The following is a 27,922-nucleotide window of genomic DNA, read 5'->3' as shown; positions in this document are numbered from 1 at the left end:
GGCCAAACATTTTCACATTTGTCCTTAGGCAGAAAATTTCAAAGACAGTTGCTCAGAATAACAGAATGAATCAAAAGCAACACCAAAAGCACAAGTGGGTACCAGCTCAATATTCTAAAAAACAGATATTACTTCCTTATAAATCTACGAATTTTTTAAAAAGGTGTCATACGGTGCTGCATGAGGGGGAAAAGCCAGGGTTGAATTCTCCAACACTGGTGGCAACCCTATCAGAAGTCATGGTTTAAACACATACAAACACACACCCACTTCTATGCCCAGGAGGCAGCTAAAAGATTCCTGATGATAGCTAGTATCTCAGTACCTTTAAAAAAATGTGGCTTGCATCACCCTTAGACTTTGGTACTAAAAGTTGAAGGACATTATAAACAGAATCCACGACTATCCGAAGAGTAAGACAAACCAAAGGAGAGGTCAAAGCAGACATGTCCATCTATTTCAAAAAGTTCAACCAAAAAAATGTATTCAGAGGTTACCCACTGATCAACTCTTAATGTAATTCACCTCCAAGTAAATAATTCATTAGGAAAAATGGGGAGAAAACGTAGCTATAGTCTTCCATCTTCTTGGTAAATGATACTTTGGGACCAATCACTAGTTTCAAATGAGCTTCTGTCACTAAGAGAGTCAAAGTACCACTTAGGACTCATGCCCATTCATTGTACAAGCCAAGTTTAAAATGTCAGTAAGAGAAATATGTTCTAGCTGCCAAAAATCTGAACATAATCAAGTTGCCTAAAAATAATCTCGTCCTAGAATTCTCCTGTAGAATTCATTATAGTAATTAGCCAATAATGGTACCTTTTATTAGTTCCTATTCCCACACTACCAGAAAATACCACAAACATCTATCTGAAGAAGTAATCCTTTAAAAAATTGATATAAAGTTAAGGTGAAACCTCTTTAAAAAAATGATGCAGAACATGTTTGTTTCTGAACAAATACAGGGGTAGGGATGATACAGAGGTTTGCTTTAAGATCCTTGTACTTTCATACTTGGTTTTCACCTCAGAAATACCTAGGGTGTGAGAGAGACAATCTATGGTAGACACAGAAGTCATGCTTTCCATAGCTAACCTACGGTTTAATGCCCCAAAGATAAGATTTGTTTTAAACATGCTTTTTTAAAAGGACCCATTTTAAATACTGCTCTTATAAAAGCAGCATCTTATTACCATAGGATTTGAATCTGCTATGAGATCCCGCAGAGAATCCAGAAATCCCTGATCTTCCACCATTTGGGCATTGATATCATGGAGTTTTGCCACGCAGACTGCTGCTGTTTTCCGAACATAGGGATCTTCATCCTTCAAGCACTTCCGAAGGGGCTCACAGAGATATTCTGTAATCTTGTCCACACGGATACACCCCATGGTTCTAACTGCCAAGGCCCGAATCAGAGGATTGGGATCTTCACAGTCCTACAAAAAACAATCATTGACAACTACATGCATACACAGGGACTAAAGTCAACAGTCTAGTTTATATAAGCCACAGAATAGTATTTCATTAATGTAAGCATCCAGTTACATTCTACACCAAAACTCAATCTCTCTCTCATGCTATACCCTCTTCCTAAGTATAAATCTTCATACTCACTTCAAGTACAAATAAAAGAGTTTATATTAGGAATTCATTTCACTGCCTTATATACACAATGAAGACAACAACCAGTAGTATTAACTCCTGCATTAGACAGAAGCCTAACAATCTGGTGTCACCATCCCACGGCCATTAGTGGACCTGTCCTAAAAACAGAAAAGGCTTGGCCATCCTGACTAAAGCAACCTACAGATTCAATGCAATTCCTATCAAAATACCAACAGCATTCTTCAACGAATGAGAGCAAATAGTTCTAAAATTCACATGTAACCACAAAAGACCCCAAAGAGCCAAAGTAATCCTGAGAAGAAAGAACAAAGCTGGGGGGATCACACTCCCTGACACCAAGCTCTACTACAAAGCCACTGTAATCAAGACAATTTGGTAGTGCCTTAAGAACAGACCCACAGACCAGTATAACAAAATAGAGAGTCCACACATAAACCCAAGTATATATGGTCAATTAATATATGATGAAGGAGCCACAGATATACAATGGCGAAATCACAGCCTCTTCCACAACTGGTGTTGGCAAAACTGGACACCTACATGTAAGAGAATGAAACTGGATTATCTTCGAACTCCATACACAAAAGTAAACTTGAAATGGATCAAAGACCTGAATGTAAGTCATGAAACCATCAAACTCTTAGAAGAAAACAGGGAAAAATCTCTTGAATGTAAGCATGAGCAACTTTTTCCTGAACACATCTCCTTGGACAAGGGAAACAATAGCAAAAATGAAAAACTGGGACTACATCAAACTAAAAACTTTCTGTACAGTAAAGAACACCATCAGTAGAATAAAAAGGCATACTACAGTAAGGGAGAATATATTTATAAACAACATCTCTGACAAAGGATTAGCATCCAAAATATATAAAGAACTCAAACACCTGCTTCAACACACAAAGAGCAAATAACCCTATTAAAAAATGGGAGGAGGATCATACACTCCTCCAAAGAAATTCAGATGGCCAGCAGGAACATGAGAAGATTCTCCACATCACTAATTATCAGGGAAATGTAAACTAAAACCACAATGAGATATCACCTCACACCAGTTAGGATGGCAACATCGCAAAGACTAGGCACAACAAATGCTGGTGAGGATGTGGAGAAAGGGGAACCCTACTTCACTGCTAGTGGGAATATAAATTAGTTCAACCATTCTGGAAAGCAGTATGGAGGTTCCTCAAAAAACTATAAATAGAAATAGCATTTGAACAAGTAATTTACCCAAAGAAAGCAAGATCTCAGATTCAAAAAGTTATATGCACCCCTACTAGTTACAATAGCCAAGATATGGAAGCAACCTAACTGTCCATCAGTAGATGGATGGATAAAGAAGATGGGGTACATACACACAATGGAATACTATTCGGCCATGAGAAGAAAACAAATCCTACCATTTGTAACAACACAGATGGAGCTAAAGGGTATTATGCTCAGTGAAATAAGCCAGGCGGAGAAAGACAAGTACCAAATGATTTCACTCATTTGTGGAGTATAACAACGAAGCAAAAATGAGGGAACAAAACAGCAGCAGACTCACAGACTCCAAAGGGGAGGGGTGGGGAAGGATGGGTGGAGAGAGAGGGAGAAGGGGATTGAGGGGTATTATGATTGGTACACATAGTGTGCAGGGAGTCACGGGAAAGACACTGCAGCAGAGAGAAGACAAGTAGTGACTCTGTGGCATCTTACTACACTCATGGACAGTGACTTCAGTGGGGTATGGGAGGGACTTGATAATATCAGTGAATGTAGTAACCACAATATTTTTCATGTGAAATCCTCATAAGAGTATATATCAATATTACCTTAATAAAATAACAGTCTAACAACAACAACAAAAAACAGTAAAGGCCTTTGGTCTGGTATTCCGATACAGGGATAAAATGAGGAAGTGGAAAGACGTGTCCCACTCCACAGCCAGTCTGCAAATATCAAGTAGGGAGAAAAGAGGACTGGATTTCTGGGGCCTAAGGACAAGAAAGGAGAGAGCACAGAAACTGGTTTTGGGCCTGACCTAAGTTTCTGGAGTTAAGAAGGCCCTGTGAAATCCTGAGTAACATACATTCTCCTTTACTAGCAAGGGCTTCCAAAGTATACCACAAAAAGAGCACACCTTAAATTGTCCTATCTTACAAAATCTCTGTAATTATTGTAAACCTGTGTACATGCTCACTTCCAAAAAATGTAAACCAAATTCTTTCCAATGATGTAGTACATATATGAAATAATAGACAGAATGAAATATTATGTTATCTCTGATTCTGCTCTATGTAGCTAAACACAGGAAAAGAAAAATTCCAAGAGAAGGAAGAGAGCATACTGGTTATTTTTCAAAACAGTTTAACAGAAGCTAATTTTAGAAATGCCATATGATTTTTTTTTTTAATGCAGACTGAATTCCAGAGGAAAAAAAACAAGAAGTAAAAAAATATATACACCAACTGGAACATCGTTATCATGTTAATTACATCTAATGGTAGGAAAAACATGACTGAATATTCAATAATATTAAGCAATTTTTTAATGGTGAATTTTTAAAGACGTGAGAATGGTAATACAGTTATGATTAAAAGAGGTCTGATGACATTCAAGACAGCGGCTTGAGAGGTGAGACAGAGACCTCCACCCAAAACCACATATAGTATGAAAATACAGTTTATACAACCAAACCTAAAAAAGCAACAGGAAAGAAGGCTGCACCAGACTGCATACAGACCTCACGAACAGAGCAGATCTCATGAAACAGGGTAACATACAGAAGCCTTGATCCGGCGGGACCCAAGTCCTTCCCCCACCCCAACTCACCGGCAGGAGGAAGAGAAATGGAGCACAGAGTGGGAGGAAGTCTAGAACTGCTGAACACCCAGCCCTGGAGATCTACTTTGCAAGTACAAACCTACATTGTGTGGTGCTCTGGAGGTTCGTGGGGTTGGGGAGGTGGGACAGGCAGAGTGCTCGAGAGACTGAGATTCGGGCCGTTTGTGCAGGACAGGGATCCACATCCGGCTGCTCTGGGACAAAGGAAAAGCAGTAGGTCTGAGAGGCTTCCTAGCAGTGAGAGGGCTGCTGAAGGGGCAAGGTTTGCACAGAGCTTGCTGCACGGGAGAAGGGAGAGGTGGACAAGGTTGTCTGGGTGCGCTCTGCCTAGCAGGTTGGGAACTTTGTGGAGCTTCAGGCGCTCCATCCCCCTGGCTGACTACTCAGCTATGTGACACCCAGCCTACTGAGCCTTCCTCCTAGCCTGCCGGTACCTGCTCACAAACCAGCAGTCACTGCGCTGGTGTCAGGCCAGAGAGAGGGAGGAAACGCCTACATCAGCTAGAGACGCAAAGCACAGAGACTTGCACCTCTGTGCTCAGCCCACTGGCTCTGATACTGGAGACAGGCCACTGTAGCTGCGAATCAGGAAACAGCTCTTTCCTGCCCCCAAGCACTAGAGCTGCTCCCCTACAACACCCAACCTCACTCTAGGGGCTGAGCAGCTCCAGAGACTAGAATTTCTGGGCACTACAGGGCACCACATAGGAATATGAAACGTCAAAGGAACCTGGTTCACACCAAAATCTCACAAACACCAGAACAAGAGCAAAATGAAACTGAAATCACCAATCTTTCTGAAAGAGAGCTCAAAACAAAAATCATAAACATGCTCATGGAGGAACAGAAAAATATACGAGAACTCAGAATGAATTTAAGATGGAGATTCAATCATTAAATTCCATATCTGAAACGAAACATACAACTGAGGGATTTAAAAGCACATTAGAGGAAGTAGAAGAGATGTTTAATGGAATAGAAATTAGCAAAGAGGAATACAAAGAAACTGAGGCACAGAGAGAAAGAAGGATCTCTAAGAATGAAAGAATATTGAGAGAGCAGTGTGATGAATCCAAATGGAACAACTTTTGCATTATAGGGGTACCAGAGGAAGAAGAAGAGAGACATAAAGGGATAGAACGTGTCACTGAGGAGGTAACTGCTGAAAACTTCCCCAATATGGGGAAGGAGATAGTTTCTCATGCCACGGAGATGCACAGATCTCCCAACACAAGGAACCCAAAAAGGACAACAGCAAGACATACAATAATTAAAATGGCAGTAAGACCAAGGATAAAGACAGACCTTTAAAAGCAGCTACGGTCAGAAAAATTATGATATACAAAGGAAAACCCATCAGGCTATCATCAGATTTCTCAAGGGAAACCTTACAGACCAGAAGGGAGTGGCATGATATATTTAATGCAATGAAGCAGAAGGGCCTCAAACTAAGAATACTCTGTCCAGCAAGGTTATCATTTAATTTGGAAGAACGGATTAAATGATTTTTCAGATAAGTAAAAGCCGAGAGAATTTACCTCCCACAAACCACCTTTACAGTGCATTTTGGAGGGACAGATATAGATGGAAGCATTCCTAAGGCTAAACAGATATCACCAGGAGAAATAAAACGACAGCAATGTAGAACAATTAATTACTAAGCAGATGAAAAATCAAATCAACCACCCCCAAAGTCAATCAAGGGATAGACAAAGAGTACAGAATATGATTCCTAATATACAAAGAATGGAGGAGGAAGAAAAGAGAGAGAAGAAAAAAGAAAAAAACCTTTAAGGCTGTATTTCGAATAGCATACGAACTGAGTCAAATCAGACTGTTAGATGGTAAGAGAATTACCACTGAACCTTTGGTAACCATGAATCTAAAGCCTGCAATGGCAATAAGTACATAGCATATACCTATTGATAATCACCCTACATGTAAATGGTCTAAATGCACCAATCAAAAGATATGGAGTCACTGAATAGATAAAAAAACAAGACACGTCTATATGCTGCCTAGAAGAGACTCACTTCCAACCCAGACATACACAGACTGAAAGTAAAGGGATGGAAAAAGATATTTCATGCAACTAATAGGGAGAAAAAAGCAGGAGTTGCAGTACTTGTATCAGACAAAATAGACTTCAAAATGAAGAAAGTCACAAGAGACAAAGAAGGACATTACATAATGATAAAGGGGTCAGTCCAACAAGAGGATATGACTATTACAAATATCTATGCACCCAACACAGGATCACCTACATATGTGAAACAAATACTAACAGAATTAAAGGGGGAAATAGAATGCAATGCATTCATTTTACAAGACTACAACACTCCACTCACTCCAAAGGACAAATCAACCAGACAGAAAATAAGTAAAGAGACAGAGGCACTGAACAACGTATTAGAACAGATGGACCTAACAGACACCTAGAGAACAGTCCATCCAATAGCAAAAAAGGATAGATCAACCAGATAGAAAATAAGAGACACAGGCACTGAACAACATATTACAACAGATGGACCTAACAGACATCTACAGAACACTCCATCCAATAGCAAGAGGATGTACATTTTTCTCAAGTGCACACAGAACATTTTCAAGAATAGATCATATACTAGGCCACAAAAAGAGCCTCAGTAAATTTAAAAATCTTGAAATTGTACCAACCACCATCTCAGACCACAAAAGTATGAAATTAGAAATAAATTACACAAAGAAAATGAAGAAGCTCACAAACACATGAGGGCTTAACAACATGCTCCTAAATAATCAATAGATCACTGACAAAATAAAAACAGATCAAGCAATATATGGAGACAAATGACAATGATAATTCAACACTGCAAAATCTGTGGGACACAGCAAAGGCCATGCTAAGAGGGAAGTATACTGCAATACAGGCCTACTTCAGGAACAAACAACAATCCCATATGAACAGTCTAAACTCACAATTAACAAAACTAGAAAACGAAGAACAAATGAGGCCCAAAGTCAACAGAAGGTGGGACATAATAAAGATTAGAGAAGAAATGAATAAAAATGAGAATAATAAAACAATACAATCAATGAAAGCAGGAGCTGATTCTTTGAGAAACTAAACAAAATAGATAAACCCTTAGCCAGACATATCAAGAAAAAAGAAAAAAAACAGTCTACGCACATAAACAGAATCAGAAATGAGAAAGGAAAAATCACTACCGACACCACAGAAATACAAGGAATTATGAGAGAATACTATGTGAAATCATATAGTAACAAACTGGATAACATAGAAAAAATGGACAACTTTCTACAAAAATACAACCTGCCAAGGCTGACCAAAGAAGAAACGGAAAATCTGAATACACCCATTACCAACAAGGAAATTGAAGCGGTAATCAAAAAACTACCTAAGAACGAAACTCCTGGGCCAGACGGTTTCACTGCTAAATTTTATCAAACATTTAGTAAAAACCCATCCTCCTTAAACGTTCCAAAAAGTTGGAAAAAAGGGAATACTCCCAAACTCACTCTACGAGGCCAACATCACTCTAATACCAAACCAGGCAAAGACACCACAAAAAAAGAAAATTACAGACTAATATACCTGCTGAACACAGATGCAAAAATACACAACAAAATAATAGCAAACCGAATGTAAAAATACATCAAAAAGATCATCCATCATGATCAAGTGGAATACATCTCAGGGAGGCAAGGACGGTACAACATTTGAAAATCGATGAACATCATCCACCACATAAACAAAAAAGACAAAAACCACATGATCATCTACACAGATGCTGAAAAAGCATTCAACAAATTCAACATCCATTCATGATAAAAACTCTCAACAAAATGGGTATAGAGGGCAAGAACCTCAACATAATAAAGGCCATATGTGATAAACCCACAGCCAACATCATACTAAACAGCGAGAAGTTAAAATCTTTTCCTCTGAGATTGGGAACAAGACATAGACGTCCACTTGCCCCACTGTTATTCAACATTATACTGGAGGTCCTAGCCACGGCAATTAGACAAAACAAAGAAATACAGGGAATCCAGATCGGTTAAGAAATCAGAGTGTCACTATTTGCAGATGACATGATATAGTACATAAAAAACCCTAAAGACTCCACTCTAAATAAAACTACTAGAACTAATATCGGAATTCAGCAAAGTTACAGGATAAAAAATTACTACACAGAAATTTGTGGCTCTCCTATACACTAACAATGAACTAATAGAAAGAGAAATCAGGAAAACAATTCCATTCACAATAGCATCAAAAAGAATAAAATACCTAGGAATAAACCTGACCAAGGAAGTGAAAGACCTATACCCTGAAAACTGTAAGACGCTCTTAAGAGAAATTAAACAGGACACTAACAAATGGAAACTCATCCCATGCTCTTGGAAAGGAAGAATTAGTATCATCAAAATGACCATCCTACACAAAGCAATACACAGATTCGATGCAATCCCTATCAAATTACCAACAGCATTCTTTAACGAACTGGAACAAATAGTTGAAAAATTCATATGGAGATGCCAAAGACCACAAATAGTCAAAGCAATCCTGAGATGGAACACTAAAGTGGGGGGGGATCTTGCTCCCCAAGTTCAAGCTCTACTACAAAGGCACAGTAATCAAGACAATTTGGTACTGGCACAAGAACAGAGCCACAGACCAGCAGAACAGAATAGAGACTACGGACATTAACCCAAACATATATGGTCAATTAATATATGATACAGGAGCCATAGACATACAATGGGGAAATGACAGTGTCTTCAACAGATGGTGCTGGCAAAACTAGACAGCTAAGTGTAAGAGAATGGAACTGTATCACTGCTCTAACCCCATACACAAAAGTAAATTCGAAATGGATCAAAGATCTGAATGTCAGTCATGAAACCATAACACTCTTAGAAAAAAACATAGGCAAAAATCTTTTGGACATAAACATGAGCGACTTCTTCATGAACATATCTCCCCGGGCAAGGGAAACAAAAGGAAAAATGAACAACTGGGACTATATCAAGCTGAAAAGCTTCTGTACAACAAAGGACACCATCAGTAGAACAAAAAGGCATCCTACAGTATGGGAGAATATATTTATAAATGACAGATCCGATAAAGGGCTGACTGACATCCTAAATATACAGAGTTCATGCACCTCAACAAACAAAAAGTAAACAATCCAATTAAAAAACAGGCAGAGGAGCTGAATAGACAGTTATACAAAGAAGAAATTCAGATGGCCAAAAGACATATGAAAAGATGCTCCACATCGCTACTCATCAGAGAAATGCTAATTAAAACCACAATGAGATATCACCTCACACCAGTAAGGATCGCCACCATCCAAAAGACAAACAACAAATGCTGGCGAGGTTGTGGAGAAAGGGGAACCCTCCTACACTGCTGGTGGGAATGTAAATTAGTTCAACCATTGTGGAAAGCAATATGGAGGTTCCTCAAAGAGCTCAGAATGGAAATACCATTTGACGCAGGAATTCCACTCCTCGGAATTTACTGTAAGAATACTACAGCCCAGCTTGAAAAGGACAGATGCACCCCTATGTTTATCGCAGCACTATTTACAATAGCCAAGAAATGGAAGCAACCTAAGTGTCCATCAGTAGAGGAGTGGATAAAGAAGATGTGGTACATACACACAATGGAATATGATTCAGCCATAAGAAGAAAACAACTCCTACCATTTGCAACAACATGGATGGACCTAGAGGGTATTATGCTCAGTGAAATTAGCCAGGCGGAGAAAGACAAGTACCAAATGATTTCACTCATATGTGGAGTATAAGAACAAAGAAAAACTGAAGGAAGAAAACAGCAGCAGAATCATAGAATCCAAGAATGGACTAACAGTTACCAAAGGGAAAGGGACTGGGAAGGATGGGTGGGAAGAGAGGGATAAGGGGGGAAAAGGGGCATTATGATTAGCCCACATAATGTGGGAGGGGGTACACAGGGAAGGCAGTAGAACACAGAGAAGACAAGTAGTGCTTCTATAGCATCTTACCATGCTGATGGATAGTGACTGTAATGGCGTATGTGGAAGGGACTTGATAATAGGGGGACTCTAGTAATCATAATGTTGGTCATGTAATTGTACATTAATGATACCAAAAAGGGAGGGGAGGGGAGGGAGGGGCGAAGGGGGGAGGGAGCGAGGGAGGGAGGGAGGAAGGAAGGGAGGGAGGGAGGTCTTACTCTGATAAATGTAAGGATGAACTGATTTTTCATCCTTGTAACAATACAATCATTGATTGTATTGTTTTACATCCTTGTAACTTCAAAAAGGGTTTGCTTCAAAATCATCCAGGAGGAGAGGGTTAGGGGTCAACAAAGTATTTATGAGGAGTATAAATTAAAACAAGCCCAGCTGTGGGTTAGTAACTATTGAAACTGTCAAGGTGGGTATTTAGGAAGTTACTACACTATGTCCTCTCCTTGAACATATTTCAAAACTTACATAATGAAAAACCTTACCAAACATTTTAACACCTTATGTGAAGCAAAAGTAGTAGTAGCTCCTGCAGTTTTTCCGCTACTTTGGACTTGTAAGCATAATTTCTACAAAGATAAAATAGTTAAAGCCCCAGTTTACTGATCTTACAATGGTAAGCCCAACCTTTGTCAGCCTTGGAAGGTACAACAGGTTTCACCTGGCTTTCTTCTCCATCTCCAAGGATGCACCAAGCCCAACTAACAAGGCTCCCCATTTAACTGGATGACAAATGTAGGCATATATGTGCTTAAAATATGAATGGTCCCAGTCACTGCCTCTACTTCTCTGGAGGCCCTCTTTTGGAACAGAGGTTGCTTGTTTGCACTATATCAAGAAACACTTCTGCAAAGGCTGAGGTAGAAGAGACTGCTCCTGAGTCTTTGGGGAGAAGTTACCTTTACAAAGCTGTTAACAGCCATGATAGCCATATCTGGCTGACTCTTGGCATAGTTCATTAAGTAGAGATACACGAGCTTCTTTAGCTCCAGGTTGTCAGTCTGCATACAGTTCACTACATCTGGAAAGAGAGAGCTGAAAAGAGAGAAAAAAGAAGGGAGTCAATAGATGTTGGTGTTAAAGCTGTTGGATCGAATATGAAGAAATGACCTTATTTTACAAAGTGATTGGTGCAAGGACAAGTGTCCCCACATGATAATTATTATCACAGAAACAAATTACTAAAGAAATTACAGTGCTGGTTCCACGAAGGTCTGTAAAAATAATTTTTTTTAACTTACAAAAACTGTCAAACAAAAGGAAAGAGTAGTAAAACGAACCTGATGTATATTCTCCACACAGTTGCCAACAACTTTTGACCCATGACCAATCTTGTTTGATATATAGCCTCAACCTACTCTTCCCTCCCCTAGTCCCTACTCCATATGGTTGCTCTGGATTATTTTTAAGCAAATCCTAGACACTGTTATCATTTATACATAATATTTTAGTGCATACCTTGAGGAATCATTTTTTAAAAATATCACAGTATCACATACAAAAATCCAAATTCTTCCTATCAATTCATTGCAGTTTCAAAGAACTACAGTTGTTAAGCTTTTTAAAACTTATATTCTTCCATCCTTGATTTTAACTTATTTAGTTACTAGCTCCTGGGTTCTTGTGATATAAATCTGTGTTTTCAATAGCTTCCTTGCTTTCTGAGAGAACAAGGCGCATTCCATCCAGGCTCATTTTGTGTATTTCTAATCCCACAACTCAGGCTCATTTTGTGTATTTCTAATCCCACAACTAGATTCAGTCACTTTTTTAATACATCCTGATTCTCTTTTAGTAGAATGTATTTATTTTTAACATTACACATTCAAACAAATTAAAATGAGTGCACTCAAAATGTAAAAGGAATTTATACTTTTTCCAATGTTCAAGTCATTGCCTGGTCTATCATTCACATATAAAGCCAAAGAAAAGAAATTTATATTTCCATTCACAAAGAATCACCTTTTGCATGGAAGGGTTGAGTGTGTCAGATTTTAAATTACAAGCCGTATTTTTTAAGTATGGTTAATGATACTTTTACATGAAGTTAGTAATTAACCGTCCCCGAAGGCTTTTTCAAAGTACCTTATGAACTTTCAATTCTTCTAAATATCTTAACACTAGTACAGGAGAATGAAAAAGCAAATGTCAGTATATTCTACAGAAAAGTTAACAGAATGACTGAAAACCTGCTTATATAGTATAACTCCTGTACATGCAGAAAAACAATATACAGAAATACAAATTATTCACAAAGATGAAGATGGACTGCAAAGTCAAAGAATCCACCATTACCTCCAATGAACCAATGACTTCTTACCTGGAACCAATGACTTTAACTTGCCTGTATGTACCTAGTGTAGTTTCATGCACATGTAGATATTTAAAACATTAATTGACACTTCAAAAATGACCATTCTTTCCATGTCCTAGGCTAATAGGAAATAGCTCATGTGCAAAACAACAGTAAAACCAGTAAATAAATGTGAAACATGAGCTAATAGTAACTTTAAGATCCTAAATAAATTAATTCCAACAACCTCCACAAGATCAAGATCTTGATAAAAAATAGTCAAAGCTCTGGCAGACACCATGGGGGAGGGGGAGGGGTGTCTGGGTAGGTGAGCGAGGGCTTGTGGCGGGTGTTGGGGATGGTATACAGGGTCACAAACTCCCAATCATAATATAAGCTGGTCACAGGGATGGTAGTGCAGCATGGAGAATATAGTCAATGGCTCTGTAACATCTTTCTGTGTTGACAGATAGTAACCACACTAGTTGGGGTGAGGATTTAATAATGGGTTTAACTGATGAATCATTGTGTTGTATAATTGAAACCAATGTAATCTTGTATATCAACTATACTTCAACAGAAGAAAAAAGAACAGTCAAAGTTCTAGAGGTAAAAATTGTTAAGTACCAACCTATAAAGCTAGAAACCTGAACTTTCCAATAGGGTAGCCACTAGTCACATAGAGCTACTGAGCGCTTGCAATGTGGCTAGTCTGAACTGTGATGTGATGTCTATGTAAAACATATACTGGATTTTGAAGAGTTGGCACGAAAAATATGTAAGAGTTCATTAATAATTTTTTAATATTGATTTCATGTTGAAATAATACTACTTTGGATATACTGAGTTAAATAAAATATAATAATTACATATAAAGCACTTCTGCACAGCAAAGTGTGGTGGCTGACTTGAAAAAGAAAAGCCCTTGAACAATTGTTTGAAATGGGGACACCGTATTTTTGAATGACTGACATACTTCTAAATTTTCTGGTAGGACATTAAAAAAGTAAAACAAATTAATTATTTTATTTTATTTAACTCAGTATATCCTATTTCACCATATGGATTATTAGTAAGACCTGTACTCAAGATTCAAGGTTTAGCAAAGTAGAAGTTTCAATGCTTCATGAAGAACAGACCTAAGTGAAACTGCCTTTTTCCTGTAAAAACACAGTGGTGAAGAATATACATTGACTACTGTCATAGTTTGGCATCACTGCCTTGATTTATGCTAAGGCATCAGAAGTACAAATGGCAACACAGTGAAAAAGTTAAGTATTATAATTATAAGAATAGATATGACCTCATGGACTCCCTGGAAGAATCTTAGGAATCCTGAGAGGCCTACAATACTCCTTACTTAATTCAAAATGCTCTTGATATATCAACTACATAAAAAAAGACGAAGGAAGGGGAGGAAGAGAGGAGGAAGGGAAGGGAGGAAGGAAGGAAGGAAGAAAGAAAATAAGAAAACCAAAAAGACCCAGTGCATTTTGTTAACATTTGTTTTCATCTTGAAGTCAGCAATTGAATGTAGAGCTGTAAAGTTAAGGGTACTGACTGGAGCCAATTAAACAACGTAAGAGTTTCTGCTTCCCAGTATATTTTTATCATCTTCTAAAAGTCAGCAACAGGTTTGTAACTGTGCCAGCTCTCAGGTTTTATGCTGCATGTATGCAACAAAATCAAACTATTTATTCTGCCAAAACAAGATCAAGAAAGCTTAAGCCATGAGTTAACAGACAAGTAATTTCCCTCATGATGTTTTCAGTGGGACAAATCCATTTTCATAGGGTCTATGATTATAACAGTTGTCAAGGAAAAGCAGTAAAAGCCATAAAGTAGGATATGGGTCTAAAGTGACCAACGGCAGGGGCGACCACCCTTACCTAACATCCTTCCCCACAGTCATAGCAGCAATCACTTTCTTCACAGCCTCCTTCCTCTTTTCTTTCTTTTCATTGTTGAGTTCAGCCTTTAATTCAAAGATTTCTCCTACAAGAAAACAGAAGGGTGAGGTCCCCAAACGGGAGAACCAGAGCACAACAGTGTACCACATAACAAGTAACACCACAACACCAGACCAGAGGCAGGGCAGTAACTGAAATAAAAATTTTTCAATTATAGGATAGGTACAAGTCAAGTCCCTACAACATCAACTGACCCACTGATGAGGATACCGTTTTTTAAGGTATGGCCAAAGAGGGGGGTACAATCGAGATCTGAGGAGGCACAGGAGTGGGAAAACAGATCTCCTGAAATCTTAACACCATGAGGAAGAAATGGCATCTGCGGGATCACCTCCCATCAGAACTGCAAGATCCTAGGGGAACAATACACGCAGACAAGGAAAGGGTTCACAAACCATTGTCTTCAAGCCAGAAGAGACTCCAGTTATCATATCATTCACCCACTCTCAACTTCACAAATAAAGAGCCAAGGCTCAAAGATCACAGTGAGTTAATGACAGAGCGAGCTACCTTCGAGCTGTCTCTCCAGACTGCTGAATCCAGAGGTTCTCAACCTTGCCCACCCACTAATATTACCTGGGAAGTATTTAAAAACAACAATGCTCAGGCTCCACTCTGGGCCAAATAAGTCAGCATGTCAAGGAGAACTCTTAAGTTCATATTTTTCTAAGTTCCCCCAAGCGATTCTAATGCACAACTAGGATTGAGAATCACTGCTCTCTAATTAGAAGCCAGTGGGTTTTAAGGCTTCATCCTATTCAATCAATCAAACAGAAATTATAATCTTGAAGTTTCAAGAATGGTACAAACCAGAGTCATTTCTAAAGGTCCAACCTGAATGACCCTCGGGCCCTGCACTGTGAAATGCCAGGGGAACTATAAGGCTCAGGCTCACCTATCTTCAGAAAGCTGAACCAGAAAAGAGAAGGTAACAATCCTTGCTGGTTTTAAAAGAAAGAAAATACACCACTAAGCCCATGAAAAAGTAGACTACTCCCAGTTCAACCTTCCATCTGTACGCTTAAACTCTGCTACAATAACTGCCTCATTTCCCTCCACCTTTATGGCTGCTCTTGATGTTCATTTTAACCAGACCTCATTCACCAGTTAGAAATAATGGGGCGGCAAACTATGTGATCTGCTAAAGCCTCTAAATGGGAAGGATGAAACTGGCAAGAAACACAGAAGTTGAGCACTAAAAAGATTTGTTACACAATAGCCATGGCCAACAGGACAACCAAATCAATGTTACAAAAATCACTGATTTAATGGACAGCTGCAAAAACAGCTGAACCAGAAAAGCTAGACCTTTTAAGAGTCAACTGTCTCTTCACCAAGTCCTCTGCTGCCAAATCCAGCTCTCTGGGTTCCCATCATTTACTTTCGGGAACTGTAAAGGACAAGCAGCAGGGTTTCAAAAAGTCTGCACTGGAACTAGCAGCAGGACTTAAAGAATCAAAACAGGATGTAACTGAAACTATTCCAACAGCATAACTTAAAGAGTATGTTCCAGTGGCAGTTCTGGCGGGCGATGTAGGAAGTAAAGGGAACTCGGCCTATCCATTTTTTTCTAAATGTGGTGGTTCACCCAGGTGTGATTCAATCTGTAAGTCTTAAACTTAAACAAATCCCTGAATAAAAAAAGGTTACCAGGATCCACTGCAAGAGAAGGAAGGTTTGAGAAGTTAGGTGAGTTTTAAATTAAACCTTTCATGTCATTATAGAATATCTTGGTCATTAACAGAATAAATAAACACATTTCACAATAAGAGATTCTGAAAAAAGCTGAAAATGAGTGACAATGGACTGATGGTTTTTGGGAGATATAAATAATAAACATAGGGAATAAGCTGGGTGGAGCCAAGGAGGGCCACTAAGCCAGACATCTATCTCGTACATACCATTAAATTCCTATCTTTTACTGCTACTCCTCCCCCTATAAAAATCTACCAAACATGGTTAGCAGCTAGCAATGGTTCTCAATCTTGGTTACAAATTAGAAAAATGTGGGGAGATTTTAAAAATCCCCCACGACTGGGCCACATCACAGACCAACGAAATCAGGATTTCTGGGGGCTCACCAGTATGTTTTAAACTTCCTAGGCGACTTTAAGGTGCAGGCAAGGTTGAAAGCCACTAGCAGCTGATACACTTCAACAACTCACTGTGGAGGTGTCTGTAATGTACCCTTACATAGCTCCAAATGACAGAATAGGACTGACGTATTTGTGTTTTCTAGAAAATGTTCTGGAGCTCCCTGTTCACTCCAGGCAACTATAGCATGACCTATTTTTCTTTCATTTTTCAATCATTTCAAACTTTTTTTTTAACAGTATTTTTTTTGAGTATCATTAATATTCAATCACATGAGCAACACTGTGGTTACTAGATTCCCCCCATTATCAAGCCCCACCACATACCCCATTACAGTCATTGTCCATCAGCATAGTACGATGCTATACAGTCACTACTTGTCTTCTCTGTGGTATACTGCCTCCCCCGTGCCCCCCACACATACATTATGTGTGCTAATTATAATGCCCCTTATTCCCCTTCTCCCTCCCTTCCCACTCACCCTCCCCAGTCCCTTTCCCTTTGGTAACTGTTAGTCCATTCTTGGATTCTGTGAGTCTGCTGCTGTTTTGTTCCTTCAGTTTTTGCTTTGTTCTTATGCTCCACAAATGAGTGAAATCATTTGGTACTTGGCTTTCTCCACCTAGCTTATTTCACTGAGCATAATACCTCCAGCTTCATCCATGTTGTTGCAAATGGTAGGATTTGTTTTCTCTTTATGGCTGAATAATATTCCATTGTGTGTATGTACCACCTGTTCTTTATCCATCCATCTACTGATGGGACACTTAGATTCCTTCCGTTTCTTGGCTATTGTAAATAGTGCTGTGATAATAAACATAGGGGTGCATATGTCTTTCCAAATGGGATTGTGCATTCTTAGGGTAAATTCCTAGGAGTGGAATTCCTGGGTCAAATGGTATTTCCATTTTTAGTTTTTTGAGGAACCTCCATACTGCTTTCCACAATGGTTGAACTAGCTTACATTCCCACCAGCAGCGTAGGAGGGTTCCCCTTTCTCCACATCCTGGTCAGCATTTGTTGTTCCTAGTCTTTTCTATGGTGGCCATCCTAACTGGGGTGAGGTGATATCTCATTATGATTTTAATTTACATTTCCCTGATAATTAGCGATGTGGAGCATCTTTTCATGTGCCTGTTAAATCATTTCAATCTTAAAGGGAAGCTGCAAGATTCCCCAATTGTTAACACTGGCGCCACATTTGCTTTACCATATTTTAGATTTGCATATTTATTCCCTGAATCATTTAACAGTATGCTGCAGCCATCATGTCCTTTAGCTCTAAATATGTCAGTGTATAAGTCCTAAGAACAATTGTCTTACATAACCAAAATATAATGATCAAAATCAGGAAGTTTACAATTGATACGTCACCATCATCTATCTTTAGACTTTATTCAAAGGTCTTGATAATGTCCTTTATAGCAATTTTACCCCTACCCTGCTGTGCCCAGGATCATACAATACATTTACTCTCATATCTCTTTAGTCTTCTTTAATGGGCAACAGTTCCTCAGCCTTTGTGTTTCATGAGAGTATTTATTTTTAAGTACGGGCCAGTTATTTTATAGAACGCCCTCAGTTTGGGTTTGTCACAGGTATTCCCTCACGATTACACTGAGGTTAAGCATCTTGGCAGCAAATTCTTAAGTGATGGTGTGTTCTCAGTGCACGACATCAAGAGATAAATGTTAATTTATCTACTGGTGATGGTAGCATGGAATACTTAAGGTGGTAAATGCCAAGTTTTGACACTGTAAAGTTACTATTTTTTCCTTTGTAATTGGTAAATAATCTGTGAAAAGGTAACTTGCAGACTATTTAAATATCCTATTCCTCAAAAACTTTCACCCGCTAGTTGGTTTAGCATTCATCAGTGACTCCTGCCTGAATTAGTTATGATGATGATTTATGTGTATATACGTATGTATTATTCAATGAGTTAAGAGTCCACCGTGATCTCTTTTTTAAATGATGAAACCATCTCAAATTTGGCCAGTGGGAGCCCCTTCAAACTGCACTGCTCCTTGACATGTCCCATCGTTTTTTCAGCGCTCCCCTCCTTTCTGGTACAAGATGTTATGTTCACCTAGTACTCTGCCTTGACCCTGCCCTGGAATCAGCCCTTTCTCCAAAGAATCATGACTCCTTTTAGTGGGAAATGGTATTTAGAAAACAAGATTTAGGCATTTGGTGTACTCTAACTTGAAAGAAATTAGGGTATTTAATAGTAACTCTATATATTTTACAGTGTTGAGAAAATCTGACTCACACATAGTAGGCACTCAATAAACATTTACCGAATAAATGAATGGAATTAATAAATCAACGTAGAAAGACTCTGCAAAGTGTTCAAGACGAAAGACCAAACTCAGTTAAATCTCACAACAGTCAGGAGGCTGAGGCCAGTACACATTACATGGAATAACAACAAAGATAAATTGTGGGACAGAAAAGCAGTCATATTTCGGCCCCTGGGGGAGAGGAGAAAAGGTACATCTGAGAAGACAAGCTGTTGGAGAATAAGAGGAATGCTAGCTGGTATCACGCCCAGAATACTTCAGTAACTATGAGGAGGACTGAATACAAAAACACAGAATTCTGATCCTGAGGAGTAAGTAAGCTCAGCTGAGGCACACAACAGCCTGAGAAGGGCTAAACTGGCCTGCTTTTGATGGGAGGGCCATGTACATAGCACTAGAAATGAACTTCGTTATTTAGGAACAATTTTACAAAAGATGAGGAATTTGGACTTTTCCTAAGAACCCTTAGTTTCTAGCCCCACAGTCATATGTAAAAACAAATATGTTATTTGTCACTACAAAGATGGATGAGCTAATAAATTCAAATTTATTAATCAACAGCCTGACTTAAAAATCATGGAATTGACTCAAACGGTTCCCTATTTTAACTACAAAGAATATATTAAACAAAGCCCAAAAATGAGGTGGATCTGTATGGAAAGATGTAAAAACATCACATTTCTATGTAGTTTTGCATGGCTCCTTTTTTGTTAAAGACAGAAAAATGTTTAAACCGTATTAATACATGCATTTATATGCACAGAAAAAGACTGATTATACACACCTAGTTCCCCTCAGGTACAAGGAGGGGGAAAAGAACTTTCATTTGTATTTTTTATATATCTATACTGCTTTAATCATATTTGTTATAAAATGTTTATTTCCAAGTAAAAAAATGAAAAGAAAAGAAACATGCTTCTTACTCTTTTCTTCTCAGATCTATCAATTTTCAACGGATCCATGCTGGAGCCCTTCCTTTCACTAAAACAGGACCTTTAAGTCAAAATGATGTACAGCACAGTCTTATCTTTAGAAACCTATACTTCAGGAATTTGCTCAAATACACTTTTCTGTAGAAGCAGAAGTTCCTCAATGAGACTGTGGATGTCTACTTATCTGAAGACATCAAGAACTTCCCACTTGTGGCAATCTTATACCACAACTTTTGAAGAATCTCAAAAGAACTCAAAAGTTCTTTCATCAGGTTTGTATACTTACCTTTCTTATTTGTTGTGAAGTACTTGGAATCTGTCATGGTTTTGGATCTTTAATGTGCACCTAGAGCAAGAAAAAAGAATTCCTTTATCCAAGTTATGTCCAGCAAGGCATTTGATTAATTTTAAGGACATTTGTAAGAACTTCGGTATTCAAAAATGGGTATCTTCTTATCACCATTACTGGTGATTCAATGGATGCAAAGATAAAAGAATTTAACTCTTGCCTCAAGGAGCTAATTGGGGCAAAGGCCAAATAGAACGGAGCCATAATCTGAACCTATTATGGCTTTGTGATTTTATCCAGTTTTCTACCCAGAGCCTAAAAGACCTAAAACTAGACCTTTTTGTAAATACACCTTCAGTTAGTGACTCAAATATTTAAGATAGGGAAAAGTTGTTTTGAAAGATCTCCCCATTGTTTTCCATTCAGGAAAATATGACTTACTTTCTGCCTCAAAACGGAGTCATTCCAAAACACGTATTCTGAAGCAGTATAAGGTCTAAAGAGAAAACAGTTCTGCTAACCTACTCATCATTGCAGGCAACTTTCAATAAAAGGAAACTCTTTCAGAAAAAAAGCCTAAATTAATAGGACAGTATTCTTCCCCAAAAGCATTTAAGAGAGGTAAACATGCTTTACACATGAATTCTTTTTTTAATTATGGTTTTCTTATTTGAACAACCTACACTTAGCCTAACAGTATTCCCAAAGAATAAATATCAGTTTACACTTAAAAACAGGGCCAAAAAAAAATGTGACTGTTTTTCTGTCATATTTATGACAAAAGAGAATCAGAACTGGTGCTAAAACTTAAAAGAACATGAGTCCCAGCCTCAAGCTTAATTCTTCTGTTCCAGTTCCCAGGAGAATTAATCCAAGGGACACATGGCTCTACCAGTAAAACAAAAACAGTAGCAACTGGTCACATTTCTTCCTAAACAATGACACAATGTTTTCTCATTTCAAAAACTCCAAGACTTTGTCCAATGTACTTGATTTCTCTAAATACATTAAAATTTTCTTTTAATAACATTCCTTCTGTACTCAAAAATGAGTATCGTGCTCCTTATCACAATCACTAACAACACTTACTACCAAATTTAGGACAGATACCCTGGCACCTGCTAGGTACTATTCAGTCAAAAACGAGTGACATCTGGCAAACTTGAGTGATAACACATTTGGCAAACAACAGTAAATATGGATCTGAGAGAAAAGACCTAAGCACTAAAGAAATCAGTGTAATTAAGGAAAAAGCCAGATAAACATGAAATCATGAAAAAAGCCTGGCTCAAATCTGATCTCTAAATGTGTTACATGGACACTCTAAGGGAAATTAGACTCATAGCCTATCTCTTCAAGCAGCTGCTTGCTATTTACAGTCTTGATCCTTATATAAGAATATTTTGGTTGAACCAGAATTTCACTGAATTACCTTGTAAAAAGAAGTGAGCTAGAATTCACAAATATTATAGAACGCAGAAATTTGTTTTGACAGTATTTGTCATAATTAAAAATCTGTAACAGGCTTGCCTTATGCAATACTTTATCATAATGCCTTTCTAGCAAAAACTCAAAGAATGGTATAATTTAATCAATTCACAATGTAAACTAAATGTGAAGTGAGCAAACTGAAGAAAGGAGTCCTTCACATAAGAAACCTGGAATAAATCTGGTTACCACTTACATCCACTAAGAAAAAATCAGTATCCAGAAATGATTACTGAGCCCACCTGGACTCTAGGCTGTTACGGTCTGTCCAGGATGTTACTGTGCTATTCTGAGGCCCATTGGATTACCAACACTTAGAAGCTGCTTAAGACTTAAAAACAAAACTCTGGAATTTTTCACCCAGTTTCTTTGGAAGGCACAAGAAATTCTTCTGTATTCTAAAGCTCTCATACACACACATTAAATTCTTAACAGTTTTCACCACAATCTGTTAAACACTAAATTAACCTAGTCTTAAATCCTACTTTTATTAATGACCCACACATTTCACTACCTCGCCTAACAAATTTCACTGTCAAGGAATGTATTCTGTCCTATTCACACTGTGAGCACTGTGTTTTAACCAGAGAATAATGTGCCACCCACAAAATTTCAGCAAGAGTAGGCTGTCAAGCAATCTTAGATCCTACATTAAGAATCCCAGCTCTGAAAGGGAGAAACATACTCTCTGAGCTCACGCTGTTGTAACACAGTAATAGTATAGAGCTTATCCATAATGACTTTATCAAGTTAGTTCCTGCCTTAAGCCCAAAAGAAACTCCAAGAAAATTAAAGTCTAAACAAAAACAAATGAGAAGAGGTGGCGGTTGCAAATGCCATTGAACTGTTCACTTCAAAACAGTTGATTTTATGTTACATGAATTTCATATAAAAATTATATTATCTATATATTTTTGAAAAACTTTCATTGGAATATACTTGAGAGAAGGCCTCCCTCCTATACAGATTATATATCTACATTTAACATAACCTCCTTTCTACCAAATACAGCTTGTGAAAGCCTCTTCTCTCCAATACTCCCTCCTTCCAGTTCCCCTAAAGAAAGTAAGGCCAGAAAAAAATTAATAAGGTCTTAATTTAAAATAGCTCTGGGAAAGTAAAGCTAAATTAGAGTTGGTGAGGCCACTAAATCCCGTTTTACACACAGATGGAATTTACAGCCTGGTGCTTGTAGTGAAAAACTGGCCAGAGTAAAGTATAAAGCGGAAAGGTCATTCTAGCAAACTTCTATTACAAGGGTGAGAGATGGTAATCAGCTATTTCGATAATGCTGCAAAAACAAAAGTTTCTTCAGTTACCATTTAGCTTATAAGAAAATTATAACTGATTTCCATTGAAACATGACAGACTCCAAAGCAATTTGTTAATATTACACAGTAAGGAAAAAAGAGCAAAGCTTAAAAGTTTTACATCCAATTCTTAACTGAAATACCACTAAACTTTGGAAAACTTAAGCCTGGAAGTTAGCAAAGAAGGAAGGAAAAGGAACATACCCTACTTAATTCATTACATGTTCAGCTTGGTTCAAACCAGTGCCTAAAATAGTATACATTAAAATGTGGATGTTCAGAAAAAAAAAAAAAAAAGGAAGAACTGGACTTTCTTCAGTTTCTTAATTCACAGAATGTTAGGTTTCTATTAACTTTCACCATCCAACTTTCAGTGAGGCAGTTGGAACACACTATCCTCTCTGCTTCCTTGGGAGTTTAAACTGTTCAAATATCTGCAAATACTTCTCACTTTACTGCCACGCTTTGTCATCACTGGAATGTGTTACACGTTTTGTTGTACAGCTGCATCTCCTTCATCTGCTCTCTCTATTATTACTTTATAAATGTACCCTGACGCTAAGCAATTGAGGTGTACCAGGAAAGTAACTGATTTAAATTTTTTCTCATTCAGACCACCTTTTTTGTCATTTTGCCTTTTCTAAACTTACTACCTGCGTTTTCTTTTAAACCACAGTGATTATCAGGACAGTGTTTGGCATTTAAAAAACACTGCTTTAAGGAGACACAGGCTCCAAGAAGGGACTAGCGGTGACCAAAGGGGAGGGGTGGGGAGGGAGGGAGAAGGGGATTGAGGGGTATTATGATTAGTGCACCTGGTGTGTGTGGGGGTCACAGGGAAGACAGTTTAGCACAGAGAATACAAGTAGGGACTCTGTGGCATCTTACTACACTGATTGACAGTGACTGCAATGGGGTAAGGGGGTGAGGGGACTCGATAATAAGGGTGAATGTAGTAACCACATTGTTTTTTCTTGTGAAACCTTCCTAAGAGTGTATATCAATGTTATCTTAATAAAAAAAAACAAACACAGCTTTATAAAATCCAAGTTTAATGAGGCATCAACACTACGCTGCATAATGAAACAGCCAAGTGAGTTCACTAAAAGCCTGCTCCTCACATAGAAGACAGCTCTGAAAACAGCATGAATAAATTCTTTGGATTCAAAGAATACGAAAGTAACAGGAAGTTCCAGTTTCTTTACCTCTGGCTTAATCTACAGCCTTTCTCAAACTAGATCATTCCTGATAAACCCAGAAAAGAAAATAAAAATCCCGGTCTAAAATGTAACCCCCCTCACTTCCCACTCTCTCACATCAGGTCAGTTTTGGAGGTTTCTCTTCCCTTCCCCCAAGCGTCAGGAATTCGTCTTCTTTCCCTGGGTGTTCAAGATTCTACAGATATGATCCTCCATTACCAGATGGGAAAGAGGAGCCCCTTAACCTTTAACTACGGGAGACGGGCGCAGATCGCCCATCAAGCTGCCAACCTCTGGGGAACCCCTTTTCCCTCATGCTGGCTGGGCACGTTCCCAGTCCCTCAGTGAACGACGCCAAGACGTTAACAAGGAAGGTTCTCCCCTTGGCCTCTAGCTTCTACCGGCCACACCCCTGGCCTCTGGCCCTGCTAACCCACCGCGACTCTTCGAACACCTCCCCCGCCCCGGTGCCCCTCAACTCCCAGCGACCACATCCGGGGAGCCCCTCGCTCCACCACAGCGGCGGAGTCCCTTTCTCTAAACCCCCTCCTCCCATCGGTCACACCCGCCGGCTCACTCCAGCCTCAACGGTCACGCTCCCAGGATCTCCTCTCCCGCGCATGCCTGCGCCCAACCTGGGGTTCCCCTTTTCCCCCAGTGAGGGGCATACCCCAAAACTAAGCTGTCTTGGACTCACCGAGGGCAAACGCGGGGCGGCAGCTGCCTGAAAGCGCAGCCCGAGAGGTGGTCTAAATGGTTTCCTGCGCGTCACGATTCCTCCAGGTCTAAGCCAGTGCGCAAAACCCACTCGCCAGGAACAAAGATGGTGGACAGTTACGTCTGACGTCAGAGGACCTCGCCTCGCGCTTAACGTCATCCCCGCAGGGGCAGTGCGGGCCGCAGGCTAGCGGGGGAGTGGGCCAGGACACCGGGCTTTGGACTGGGAAGGGTAAGGGGTCTGAAGTAGGAGTTTCAAAGCAACCAGGGGCTTGGCGTCACGGAGAGGGCTAGTGGCCCACCCCCTGTTCGGGTCTCGGCCCCGCCGCTCTTCCGCTGCCCTCCTCGCCGCCGACCCCTAACTCACCGGAGGGAGCGGGGAGGGGGCGAGGACTACCCGGCGGCGGCAGGCTTGACACCTACGACCCGACGCAGCGGCATTCCGGCCACTGACAACCGGAAGCTGCGCTGGTGGCGTCTGACGCCATCACGTCGGTTCGGCGCTCTGCTCCGCCCCCGCCCCATGGAGCCAATCGCAGGGCCAGCGGAGCCGCGAGGCTGGGCCTGTGCTCTTGGAAACCGGACGATTCCCAGCTTAGGAGCCCGCCTGTGGTCCGCGAGCTTCGCGATCCACCAAGCGCAGAGGCGTCCTTACTGCCCGCCTGCAGCAGGGTTTGCGTCAGAGTTAGATGCTGTTCTGGGTTGCTGACCTTGCCTGGCCTCAACAGCATCTGTGTAACACTGGCGCAGCCGCTTGGCCTCCTTTACTGAAGTTTGCCCACTTGCAAAGTGGGACCTATAATGCCTACTCTATTTTGGCCTCCCTGAGAGCACCAGAGCAGTCTGGTCGGCAGAGCCTGGCGGATTTGAAGAAAAAAAAAACATGTTTTAACCATACCTTATACCCAGGGAGCTCCTTGAGAGTCCCTGGGCACGCTTCTGTAACCCGCCCATCAGCCCTGTGGGGCACGAAGCTCAAGCGGTCTGCTAATTCTCACTAGCCATGTTGTTTACTTGCCTTTCGCGATAGAACTGACATTTTTCTTTCAAATGGACTCAGAAAAGGTAAAAAGTACCAGGGAGCGTCTTGTCTTACTACACACACTTCACACATGTAGACTTCGTTCAAATGGGAGCCTAGGGCCTGAGTGTGGAGGTGAGGAGATACCACTAGGAGCGAGTCCAAGAGGACTTCAGTGATGGCTACAGGGCTGGCTGGGAAACAGGCCAGTTCTTGGAAGCAAGCTCCAGGGGTCTCTGCCAGGAGTCCTATGCTCACTGGGCCTCTCCGGGAAGGAAGATGTCCTCCTATCTCTGGGAAAGGTCAGGGTCCTTTCTGGTCATAACTGGTGCACCCAAACATCAGTGACTTGACACAAGCATCCCCTCCCCAAAAATGGAGCACACAACATCCCTGTTATTACAAAAAGTTTTTGCCCAGCTGTCTGCAAAAGCTGTGGGGGCACCTCAGAGTTAATCTGTTTCCCTTTTTAGGAGGCTCCATCTCAGTTCTTCTTACTATCCAGGCCTCTCCACATCCCTGCAAAGTGTGTGGGCTTGTTCTGGGAAGGGGTAGGGGTAAAACTTCAATACTTCCAAAATATCTTTCCTGGCTTAGTGCATCACCATATCAACACGTGTTTCTAAGGGGTGGAGAGAAGTAGTCTTCATATCCATAGAGGGCTTATCTGGACAGGAGAGGCTGGGTGGGGCCCCTTCTTCTACAACCGGGGTTGTGAGAGGCAGTAGAGAGTAGAAATGGATGACTGACTGCTTGTAGGGAAAAAATGAGTTTCTCCCAGTTTATTTCTCCCTTCGATTTAGGTTTCAAAGGTATTTTGCCCCGGGATTTTCCCTCCGGAGTTACATCTTCATCTTGCACCCCTTTGTGAAGCTGAATGAAGCCTTGGATCCTGGGAAGGAGGATGGAATGTGGCATAGAGGGATGAAAGAGAGGGGAATGCACACACATGATGCACATTTCCACAAAAGATCTCATCCATGGACCATGAGTCCTCCAGGTAGACTCCAGCCAGAAAAAACATCTCACTTTACAGTGTAATTTGAACAATAAGAAAGGTGCTTGCAAAGTGTTATTGAGACAGGGACCATGGGCTCAGACAGAGTAGGGTGAGGGCCTCCAGAAAAAGCAAGGCAAGATATTTACAGTCAAAGCAATGTAACAATGTAAAGTACCTATCGATACTCTGTGTTCAGCATTATGCAAAGTCAAGGTCACACTAATTGTCTAGGGTAAAGACACCAGACTAGGAATACAGACATCTTCAGTGAGATCAGTTAAATGTCAAAAGGCCAGGAGCAACTTGGCCTGGAATGTTTGAGAATTCTGCAAGGGTATCTCAGCATAACCTGTGACTTCACTGTAAACACCCCTAGCAAACAGACAACAACCCAGTCCACCTTGAGGGCAGGGCAGGTGGTACAAGTCCACACCCAAAGCCCTCAATTCCCCAAAATACTCAACTGCCTATAAATCCCGTAGACAAAGCACCAATCCAGGCTCTCTTGTTCCCTCCTGGCATGAGCCAGGATCTCTTTCTTCTCACTGTACTTCTAAATAAAAAGTACTGTGTACCTGTACTTTTGCTCTCCTACCTTGAGTGTTTGTGAAGCTCATTGTCTGTCTTTGAGAACAAGAACCCTGGCATCCTCGTGGTACCAGAGGAGGGGCTGAAGGGTATGTGCAGGTGGTGACTTTTGATCTGAGACCTCCAGGTGAGTAGAGGAAAGGGCCATTGCAGAAGGTACTGACAAAAAAGCATCTGATTAGTAGGAGTGCAGACTGAGCTCAGGGGACGGTGCAACAAGAGGTGGAGAGGAAGCCA

At 40.1% G+C, this 27,922-nt stretch overlaps 1 protein-coding gene across 8 annotated transcripts in view; it reads right to left on the bottom strand.

Annotated features, from left to right (window-relative positions):
* The window catches only part of LOC108407510 (adaptor related protein complex 2 subunit beta 1), a 148,206-nt gene extending 122,655 nt beyond the window's left edge, over window positions 1–25,551 (bottom strand). For 3 of the 8 annotated variants that reach the window (XM_073235249.1, XM_073235252.1, XM_073235251.1), the window contains exons 1-6: window positions 25,057–25,545; window positions 20,360–20,419; window positions 14,664–14,769; window positions 11,381–11,516; window positions 4,542–4,652; window positions 1,197–1,442 (exon numbers count right to left, since the gene is read on the bottom strand). In XM_073235249.1, the coding sequence (XP_073091350.1) occupies window positions 1,197–1,442; window positions 4,542–4,652; window positions 11,381–11,516; window positions 14,664–14,769; window positions 20,360–20,396 (636 nt within the window). In that variant the 5' untranslated portion in view covers window positions 20,397–20,419; window positions 25,057–25,545. Of the gene's footprint in view, window positions 1–1,196; window positions 1,443–4,541; window positions 4,653–11,380; window positions 11,517–14,663; window positions 14,770–20,359; window positions 20,420–25,056 lie in introns of all 8 variants that reach the window. The other 5 variants (XM_073235253.1, XM_073235254.1, XM_073235250.1 and 2 more) reach the window with 4 other exon arrangements.
* Window positions 25,552–27,922: the final 2,371 nt, after the last annotated feature.

The sequence above is a fragment of the Manis javanica genome, chromosome 4, assembly GCF_040802235.1.
Source record: "Manis javanica isolate MJ-LG chromosome 4, MJ_LKY, whole genome shotgun sequence".
Lineage (NCBI taxonomy): Eukaryota > Metazoa > Chordata > Mammalia > Pholidota > Manidae > Manis > Manis javanica.
The sequence above is the reverse complement of the archived record's forward strand: the minus strand, read 5'-3'. Positions and strand labels throughout refer to the sequence as shown.